This window comes from Poromitra crassiceps (assembly GCF_964638095.1).
Source record: "Poromitra crassiceps genome assembly, contig: HAP1_SCAFFOLD_1983, whole genome shotgun sequence".
Classification (NCBI taxonomy): Eukaryota; Metazoa; Chordata; class Actinopteri; order Beryciformes; family Melamphaidae; genus Poromitra; species Poromitra crassiceps.
Window position 1 is genome coordinate 7,501 of NW_028150434.1, and position 11,230 is coordinate 18,730.

At 42.8% G+C, this 11,230-nt stretch overlaps 1 protein-coding gene across 1 annotated transcript; it reads right to left on the minus strand.

The window, feature by feature from the left end:
• Positions 1 to 4,028: 4,028 nt before the first annotated feature.
• LOC310772105 (rano class II histocompatibility antigen, B alpha chain-like) lies at positions 4,029 to 9,579 on the minus strand. The gene is made up of 4 exons (XM_083664564.1): positions 9,484 to 9,579; positions 8,923 to 9,168; positions 6,148 to 6,429; positions 4,029 to 4,742 (listed from the first exon to the last, which is right to left on the minus strand). Exons 1-4 carry the CDS (start codon positions 9,539 to 9,541, stop codon positions 4,621 to 4,623), a joined length of 708 nt encoding a protein of 235 aa, XP_083520690.1. The 5' UTR covers positions 9,542 to 9,579; the 3' UTR covers positions 4,029 to 4,620.
• Positions 9,580 to 11,230: the final 1,651 nt, after the last annotated feature.

Here is an 11,230-nt window from a genome sequence, read left to right on the forward strand (position 1 = left end):
GCCAGGCAGACAGTCCAGCCTAAAGGCTGCTGGTGGCAGAGAGTAGCCTGCTATCCAGACCATATGAATGACAGTTGTCACACTTTTCATATAGGTCTGGAGCTATGTGCCCATCCACTGTTTATTCAGGACAGATACTGTCGGGGATACCTGATTGGCTGGTCGATGTAGGCGGTGGGACCTTATTAAATAATTAATCTAACGTGATCTAATGTTACCGATAATAAGTTAACTAAGTTAAGTTAGTTAACTAAGTTAAGTTAGTTAGTTATCATTTATTTCCTTTATTTATCCCCATGGGGAATTTCATAATGCATTGCAGAGCGCTGCTAGGTAGCTATGTGTCAGTATTAAAATGCCACTGACCAGTTCTATATAACTGCCAACCATTTCAAGCCACGCTCTTTCCATAAAGCCCACCAGCTTTGATATCTGTGGCTAGTTGTCGATATTTATAACAATATTATGGCTCTAAAATACCATTCGAAGCGGGCAAACTGTCATGGCAGCTGTCTCCCGTAACTGTTTCCGGTCTTACAGCTCTGGATCAGACAAAAGTTCTTATCAATTTAAAGTGTAACTAACCCCCAAAACACTTTTTTTCAGCTTTTAACCAATATATATGACTTTGGGGGTGATGTGTGAAGAATTCTGGTCAGAATTTCCACATTTGACACCAAACTGTTGCCATTTTACCATTTGTATCATTTTTCAGCAGCATAACTGGCATAAGCGCCCTCTAAAGGTCGAACACTGCTTTTTTTTTTTTTCTCAAATGAATGGGAGATTAGGGGCACACTGACGTCACAGTGCCCCCAAAGACTATGGGATTTCAAGATAATTACTCCCCTACCCCCCCTGTACCCTTTCGGCTCCTCAGAACTCCAAGCCTATTCTTATTGAAGTTTGCTCTTAAAATACTGAACCAAACGTCGTCAAAGTTGGCACATGTCTTAATTATAGTTAGTTTCCCGCTGAATGTGTCACTACTTTATTAATATCTTACCTGGATAAGCTCGAATGATGATGTATATATTATCAGTCCGAGTTGGAAGCACTGTCTCCAGCCCAGCCAGGCGGGAGCGGGCGGGAGAGAGTCGTACTGTAACCTCATGCACTAGCACCAAGCTCCGGGCGCGCGCGCAGCAGCAGCAGCAGCAGCAGCAGCTCTGTGCTCTCAGAGCACAGAGAGCACAGTCTGACATTTCCGCGGCTATCAGTCCGACTTGGAAGCACTTTCTCTCGGCCAGTCTGCTCTCTCATGCACCCGCGGGGGTGCGCGGCAGCAGCACACAGCAGCAGTGAGAGGCGGGGGCTTTCAACAGTCTGACATTTCAGCAAACAAATCTCGTCGCAGTTTAGCGGACATGTAAAATATAACGCTATACTACGACGTGACAATGTGACAAAGCTTCTCTAAACATATCGGCTAATATAATATCATCACTGTGTACAAGCAACGCCAACTTTTCTGGAAATCAAGTCAGCAGAGCAGAGCGACTGGCTCTGTCTGTGTGTGTGTGCTGCTCGGGGGGATTCGCATGGGAACAGTGTGAGGAGGAGAAGAGCTCTGCGCTGCCTCCTGCGCCCTGAGAGGAAAAATCAGAGGTGTTGTAACTTTCAACAAGAATCACGAAAAGCCCCAAAACGCAAATTAAAAACGGATTTCATTGCGCGGTTTATCTCTAGTTAGACGAGGGAATTACGTGGAGAAATCTCGCATTGTGTTACCCCAGAGCGAGAGGGTGGTCCTATTGTGGGTGTGCTGCTGTTAACGAGCCCATGTCACTTTGCTCCCGTAACGTAGTTTGAGTAGTTTCCATAGAGATACATGCAGAAAAATAATTAAATTTCTAGTTCGCCACTGAATTACCAAATTGATATAATTTAAAACCATTTTGAGCAAAGCTGTTTCCAAACAGGCCACCAGCGTTGGCTAGTTGTTGATATTTATAAAGATATTGCCCCTCTCAAATAAATTATTTTTGAGGCAGTAGGCAAACTGTAATGGCGTCGATTTCCGAAAAAAAATCTTTGACTTGAACACAGCCAAAGAGTCCAGTATAGACAAGAGTATATGTCATTTCTTGGTTTTTTCCATAGGTATTTTCAAATCACTGTTCTGATACATATCTAGGGGGTTAGTCCCCCTTTAAGTTCTTTGGCAGAATTGTCAAAGCAGTTCGATGATTGACACTGACAGCAACCAATAATTTGGGACTGAAAAATACGTCACCGAATCAGCTGGGCAATCTACGGTCGGTGACATAGGGACAGACAAGCAGGCAGACAGGCAAACGGGCAGGTAGACAGAGAGACAGACAGAAAGACAGGCAAACAGGCAGAAAGACAGGCAGGCAGACGGAGACAGGTAGACAGGTAGGCAGGTAGGCTATAAACAGACTATAGCAATATCTAAATAGGACAGATTTAAGCTGATGATAACATTGATTTGTTGATCAATCAAAGTATCTCAATACACACTGGATACCACTCCACTGACCAGGGGCGGACTGGGATCATAATTCAGGCCGGGCATTAGATACCAAGCAGGCCAGGCCGATACGGGCCGACGCACGTGACGGCGTCCAAAGGGCGCCGGCGAAAAATTTGGGGCGTTTGAAGCTCAATTTGGGCCGTTTGAAGCCCAATTTGGGCCGTTTGAAGCCAGATTTGGGTCGTTTAAAGCCAGATTTTGGCTGTTTGAAGCCCGATTTGGGACGTTTGAAGCCCAATTTGGGCCGTTTGAAGCCCAATTTGGGCCAAGTCCAATTTTACAATGAGATGCACCCACTTTAAACCTGAATAAAGTAATAAAACCACTAGTAAACCAGTAGGCGGCGCCTGGCCTGCTGTTCAGTGAGTGGCCTGGCCTGCAATTTTTTTTTTTTTTTTTTTTTTTTTTGGCAGGCCAGGCCAGGCCAGGCCACCGGGCATTTGCCCGACGTGCCCGATTATGCAGTCCGCCACTGCCACTGACAGCATTTAACTTCCACTTTATTTTGCCACCAACAGTCATTCTGTGTTGTTTTGCTGTTTTACTTTGTGCGTGTGTAACGGCTGTAGAATGTTCACAAAAATAAAATGGACAACATTGACTCAGCTACACTGCCTCCCATCTGAGAGACGATTACCCCCAACCCCCCCCCCCCCCCCCTCCATCTTTTTTTGTAATAGCATCTTTTCACCACACTGCTTGGTCACATGAACTCCATGGACTGACTGTTGTGTTGATGTGTGTATGAGCGTGCAACCAATCATGTGTGATGACAGACAACAGCAAACAAGTTGAGTGACAGTCACAAACGAAGCAGCATTTAGATGCATTTTAATAACAGACAACCTAAAGGCAGAATGTAAGGTAAATATATCATATTATATTAAACAGGGTTTACTATGTTGTTGTTATATACAGTATATCATGTTATGTTTTTACATTATTTCATTACCAAACAGGCTAATGTAAAATTATGCTATTCTGGAAATTATAAGCTTTAGTATAATTAATTGAATAATGTAAGTGATGCATAGCCTACTGTATGCACACATACCAATCATAATGATAATGATAAAGGCGGTAGAATACAAACTGAAGAGCCATTTGGGAGCCCAAAGAGCCGGCTCTCATTGCTGAGCTGAGCTAAATGATCTGAATCACTAAAAAGAGACAGAATTCTCATTGAGTAAAAACACAACTGGAGGTATAATAAAGTTTACAGAGTATGTTAATGAGCCTCTTCACTCTGATTGGGTAGGCTGGTGTAAACAAACAAAGTCCAAATTGTAGATATAAATATTTGAGATAAAATCATTGATTCAACTGTATTTATATTAGTAATAGTAAAAAAAAATGGTGAAAGTTCAACATAAAACAGTATAAAAGTATATAAAAAAAATATTCCAAGAGAATAATAAAGTCTAGGTGAGTAATAAAGCATACTAAGCAATAATAACAAAAACATGAAAAAAGGCTTAAAAATGCATCCAGGGACATGAATCAAGATTCAAGATTTTTATTGTCACTCCGTAGTACAAGTATCACGTGTGAAATTCTTGTGCTGTAGACTCCGTTACAACATGAATGAAAAATGAAAGTGCCCAAAATAAAATAATCACCCGTGAGTGTGCGAGGCAGCGAGGCATGCTAGAAATGAGCACACAATATTTCTAGCATAATGTAATTTAACAAAAGTATGTAGGCTAAAATAGGCTACTCAGGGTGCGTTCGTAAATTCAATCTGATGCTCTAAACATCTGTCTTCTAGACTAAAATGAGAGGGCGGCTGTTCAAAGAAATTCAATGCTTTATGAACAGTCCAGTTTGAGTGCACTCTGGTGCTCAGAGTGACTGTTTACAAATGCACCCATAATATAAGCAGTGATTGACTAGTCCAAATGCCACAATAGAAAGCTTTGTAATTTCAAAGTTAAACAGTGAAAATGTAAATATATATTACTGAAAAGAACAAACAGATAAAAAGTTAATTGATTTGTTTGTGTGAAAGTTAAAATGTGAGGTGAATCAGTACAGATCCACACAGCAGAGAGAAGCAGTAGGACAGAAAGCAGTCTGTTAACTCCTGCAGCTCCTTCGGTCCGCCTCACATCATCAATAACTGATCAGTTGCATTCGATTCCTTTGATGAGGAAGAAGGTTCCTGTGGCCACGCCCAGCAGAGCCACGGTCAGACCCAGTCCACAAAACACCTCAGGTCCGATCCCCGGCTGCTCCTGCTCCACATCTGAGGAGGAACCAAACACATGAACATACAGGTACTACTATCCTGGTTTGCTTCCTATCTCTCGAACCGCTCATACCAGGTCTTATGGAGAGGGTCTGTCTCCAGATCCTGCCCTCTTACCACTGGTGTCCCCCAGGGCTCAGTCCTGGGCCCCTTACTTTTTCTTCTCTATATCAGATCTCTTGCCTATGTGATCTCTTCTCATGGCTTCTCTTATCACTGCTATGCTGATGACACCCAACTTTTCCTTTCCTTCCCCCCCTCCGACACTCAAATCGAGGCTCGCATCTCTGCATGTCTCAAGGACATTGGCGACTGGATGTCTGCCCACCACCTCAAGCTCAACCTTGGTAAGACAGAGCTACTCTTCCTCCCAGGGAAAGACTGTCCTCTCACAGATCTCTCCATCTCCATCGACAACACCACTGTACTGCCCTCCCAAACAGCTAAGAACCTTGGGGTGATCCTCGACAACCAGCTGTCTTGCTCTGCCAACATAGCTGCGACAGCACGCTCCTGTAGGTTCTCCCTCTACAACATCCGCAAAATCCGTCCCTTCCTCACAAGAGGAGCAACTCAACTCCTGGTCCAGTCACTTATCGTCCCTCGCCTGGACTACTGCAACGTGCTCCTGGCTGGCCTACCTGCCACCGACATCCGACCGCTTCAGCTCATTCAGAACGCTGCAGCCCGTCTGGTATTCAACCAACCCAAATTCTCTCATGTCACTCCCCTCTTCCGGGACCTCCACTGGCTTCCCATCTCAGCTCGCATCAAATTCAAGACTCTGGTACTGGCCTACAGGGCAGTACACCAGTCAGCTCCCCTGTACCTGCAATCTATGGTCAGGTTCCAAACCTCTCACCGCTCCCTTCGCTCCTCTACCAGTGCAGGGCGCCTCGCTCCTCCTTCGCTACGGGCGCTCAAAAGTCGCTCATCCCGATCTCGACTCTTCTCCTCCCTGGCACCCCAATGGTGGAACGAGCTGCCACCTTCGGTCAGGACTGCTGAATCACTGCCGATCTTTCGGAAAAGACTAAAGACTCACCTTTTCAGGCTCCACCTGGGCCCTTCTTGATCTAACTTCTTTCTCTCTCTTCTTTCTCTCTCTTTATTTAATATTATAAAAAAAAAAAAAAAAAAAACCCTAAACTAAAACTCGTACCACTGTTCCCTCAGGATTTGTAGTTGTCATAGACTGTGCTCCATAGTTGATTGCTCTATTGCTGACAAAAAGTGTGTTACTGTAAGTCGCTTTGGATAAAAGCGTCTGCCAAATGACGTAATGTAATGTAATGTAATGTAATGTAATGTACAGGAAGACAGCGTCACAGCTATAGTTTTGGTTAGTGTTAGGTATAGGCTAACTGCAGTTTTGGTTAGCTAACAGATAAAGGTGCCTCACCCCAGATCCGGGTCAGCGGCTGGCTCAAGGCTTGGTGCTCCACAGAACAGCTGTAGATGTCTCCAAGCTGTGGGATGAAGCTCAGCCTGGCGACCTGGCTGAAGGTGCCATCTTTGTTGGGGTAGGGGACGTTGAGGCTGGTTCCTTCAGTCACGTTCACGTTGTTCCTGGTCCAGTAGACCTTGACAGGAGCAGGGTAGAACCCAGTCACATGGGAGATGAGGTGGTTCTCCACTCCCAGCTCCACATCATCTCTGGTGTAGATGAAGCTGTGAGGAGCATCTGTACAACAATACAATATCATGTAAATCTCTGCACAATTCATACTGATATCACTTTTTTCATGTCTCAGTAGCATTAAATATGTTTTCTGTCAAAAGCCTTTTACTTACTTAGTAATATATATATATATATATATATATATATATATATATATATATATATATATATATATACCGAACTTCTTCTAATAAGCGAATGTACTCTAATTGCCGCCGGGTCTTCCCTTTACCGCTGGGTCCGTCCAAATTGATTTAGCATAATATGCGCCTGACTCATTTTCCCGCCGGGGCGTTTATTAGAATAAATACGGTTTTTTGTACTGTATGTTTTTGTGTTGACTAAATTCAGTCACTTACGGTAATGCCGTTGTTTTGGAGGAAGTCAGGCTTGTCCTGTCGTCCTGTCAGACAGTTTTATATTTTATTTATAGGCCTACATGCCGTAACCGACATGTTTCAAACTTTCAAGTATGCATACCGCATTGCTTAATGGTACGGATTCCTGTAGGCAACGTGCTGGAGACGCTGTCTAACCAGGAGCAGTGGGCAACTTACACTAACGTAGCTCAGTTGTGCCTTGTAAAAGTGCATTTCTCTCAGCGGAACAGCGATCATAAATGCAGTATGGATTTTACCCATTATACTGGACATGTATTGGAATCTTGGTGTCTACCTACCGTATTTGGTGAGTCTGCTTGTTTTGTCTAACGCTAGTGCTGCAGTGGTTTGTTTGGTTGGCGTTAGCTTGGTAGCCACATTAGCGTGCCTTCTATGTTGCTTTGCTGGGAGTATCTGGCAAGCGAGACTAATGTAGTTCTCAACGTAAGTTCAAGCCAGGAAGACTATATCTTTTACACTTCCTTAATTCACTTTATATCTCCACTCTTCAATCTACTCACAAGATCATAATAAGCTGTCAATTTCCGGGTTTCAATGAACAATCAGCTGGTTGCCGCCCAGTCTTTGTTAACCAATAGCATAGTGTCACATCACTGCTCTCATCACCTCTCACCCCACACACCTCCAGTGTAAGCCTATCACATTGCTCCTCAACCCTGTCGTAAGCCAATTGCTTGGAGGCGGGTTCCTTAAATATGCTTTTTTCTGTCTCATTCAGCCTCTCAAACACCGCTGCTGTCAGGCTCGCACCCTCCTCCGCTCCTCCCCTTCTCCTCCCGGTCATTGCAGACCTATCCGATTTCAGTCGGAAGAGTCTCATCATGATGAGTCTCAGAAGGAAGATCACCAGCACCACCAGTATCTAGACACTGCAGGGGGATATATCTGGATGCTGATCTGGGCTGATGCAGCTCTCTCAAGATCTCCCTGTGGTGTCTAACCGCCAAAGACTAATAACAATACTTTATTCTCATCATTCTTTCTGTCGTAAATTATTCACTTTATTGTAATAAATATCACTTTTTTTGTCCTTTGGTCTCTAGTCTCTCCTGATTGAAATAATGTTGCTATGACTTCTTTCCAATGAAACACAAACAACTGAATGTGTGAGCGGTAGGCTAATGTTACTTGTTTAAAATATGGTATGGCTGTTTGGCAGAGGGAGAAGAGGAGAGTAATTAACTGATACCATATGGTAGTTGGATGATGATGATGATGATGGCGATGAAGACGAAGGCTATCAATTGTTTTCGTTCATTCCAGTCCGTTGTACAATACTAGGCATGTTCAAAACTGCCTGTACCTACCCTCTTGTGTGTACTACTAAGTACTATCTCGTTTAAATAAGCAATTTGATACTTTCCATTTTTGCTGAGCAGGCATTTCTGTTCAAAAAATAATAATCGCCTGGCTCAATTATGTCAAAATGAAAATAACCGCCTGACTCTAATTGCCGCCTGTCTTCCTTTTACCGCCTGGGCCCAAATTGATTTAGCATAATAAGCGCCCGGGCTCTTATTGGCAGAATTACGGTATATATATTATATATATATAACCCTGTATGTATGTGATGGATGCTTGCTATTATTGTATATGGCCTGGCTGAGATTAAACCATTTGATTTAAGGGAAAACAGATGTTTTATCCAGGTGTGCATGTACAGTATGTGTGTGTGTGTGTGTGTGTGTGTGTGTGTGTGTGTGTGTGTGTGTGTGTGTGTGTGTGTGTGTGTGTGTGTGTGTGCGTGCGTGCGTGCGTGCGTGCGTGTGTGAAGTCTGCAAGTAGGCTACAGTATGTGACGCGCTCCTCCCTGGTGGGTATGGAGTATAGTCTCTATATGAAATGTTCTTACATTACATTATGGTAAAATCATTAAGGCTATTGCACCTTTTTAAACGCAGCATTACAAAGTGCTTCACACACACTCAACAGTAGCTTAAACAAAATAATACAAGATAATACAGAGGGTTTTTTAGAGATCACTTAAAATGATTGTATATTTCTGACAGTAAGGTAAAACACCTGCAGTCCTTACTTATCTGTAGTTTAACTTGTTGAACACAGTGGTAAATTAAGCTTTCTCATGTTTCCTTACCGAGCTGCAGAGGAGGGTTCTTTAAGGCACGCCGACGTTTTTGCAGGCTGTCTTTGCAGACGTCCTGATTAGCCAGAGCCGTCTCATAACATCCTCTGCAGGTAGAATCCTCTGCAAACTTGGGCAGAGAGTTAACTCCTTTCTTGTTGATGAAGTCTGCGTACCATCGCTCTTCACCATCCAGTCCATTCATCTCCTCTCCATCAGTTTCTGAACAGCCAGTGATTTGCAGATCCTCATGTACAGCTGAGACGACACAAGATGAAAAACAAAATGTCAAACTTCTTCACATCCAGAATCACAGAGTGGATTTATTTTTCACATCCTCACATCACGTTAAAGAGTTTGTCTGTTTATTGTTTTTATATTAAAACAACCGTTTAATAACTAATAAGAGTGAAAAGTGTATTTCGTCAGAGGTGCAGAAAACTTTAAATATCTCCACTGACTCTAAATGTCTCTCTGGTTCAGAAGGAGCTCAGTTCAAATGATTTTCACATCAACAGAACATTGGAGTGAGTGTAAGACTAAATGTGAGGAACAGACATGTGATGTACTTACTGTGTGCTGTGACACCAAGGAGACATGAGAGGAAGACGAGGGTCTGTGAGCTCTTCATCTTCACAACACAACTTAGCACTGTGTCGACTTCACACTGACTGCTGCAAGCTGAAGTAAACACAAGGAACAGCGTTGTCTTACACGCAGCTCCACCAATCACATTACAGCTTTGACCTGCATCATCAGTCTCCAGGTAGACACAGTTGAGCAATGCCGAGACTGTTGAATCTAATATGACTATATAGTCAGTCAATAATTTTTTTCCAGTGTTTAGTAAAACAGCGGGAATAAAATCAAACAGAAACAAAGGAAAGATAAATAAAAATCTGAAAAACAATTAGAAAACTGATAAAATCAGGAAATGCTATAGAACTCTCTCACACTCTGTGTGTGTGTGTGTGTGTGTGTGTGTGTGTGTGTGTGTGTGTGTGTGTGTGTGTGTGTGTGTGTGTGTGTGTGTGTGTGTGTGTGTGTGTGTGTGTGTGTGTGTGTGTGTGTGTGTGTGTGAGAGAGAGAGAGAGAGAGAGAGAGAGAGAGAGAGAGAGAGTGAGTGAGTGAGTGAGAGAGAGAGAGAGGTGGGGGGAGAGAGAGACTGTGCATTTGGTGAGAGTGGTTGCTTGCTGTTGCTATTTTCTAGTATTGGGCAATAATATATTACTCACTAATATTACTGTAATATTATTATTACTGTAATATATTACTCAGTAATATTATTACTGTACTCAGTAATATATCATTAAAGGAACACTCCGCCCATTTTCAACCAACTTTGTATCAATCAATCAATCACCTTTTATTTCAGACACATTGGTCCATAAAAAAACAATACAAAACATAAAAAGCAATACAAAAACAAAAGAGATGCAGACAAAGCATCAGCACAGACACCTATGCTAAAAATAAAACCAAACAGTGTATTTTTAAAAAACATATAGACTGCGGGTCCAGTGCTTCCAGAAGCAAGACAAGTACCTTGTGTCACTCTGTGATATGTCAGTTAGGGACACAATAATTTTATTTTTAGATCCAGTGAGTCTACACATGAATCTATGCATAAAATTCCTTAAAACAGCATGAAAAGTAGGTACATTTCTAGTCACAAACATTTCACTTGCACTGCTCCACCTGGGGAGTTTGAGTAGTATTCTGAAAGCATCATTATATGCTACATTAAGTTTTTTCATTTTCTTACTACTATAGTTGCACCACAGGTGGGCCGTATATAGTGGAGTACAGTACGTTCTGAACAAAGCTACTTTAACATCATTTGTACACATGTGAAATTTGCGTGCCAGCATGTTGGCTTGGCCATACAGTTTACCAGACTGACGCTGCACATCGTCATCATCACAGAGATCATCCCTTATCACGTGGCCCAAGTATTTAACTTTCCTCACTACATCTAGCGGTTCACCTGCCAGAGAGAATGAGGCAAAGATGAGCTTCCTGTCCTCCTTGGTTCGAGCAATCATCACCACACTCTTTTTAGAGTTAAACTTGATGTCATACATCATGCCATATCTAGAGCATACACTGAGTAGCTGCTGTAGGCCAGCACTGTATGGAGACAGTACCACCAGATCATCAGCATATATCATATGATTAATGAGGCTATCCCCCACCAAGCAGCCAGTTCTACACTCCTTTAATTCTTTAGATAAGTCATCCATGTATAGATTGAAGAGTTGCGGGGAAAGAATTCCACCCTGGCGCACCCCATTGGACACATGAAAAGGTGTGGACATAC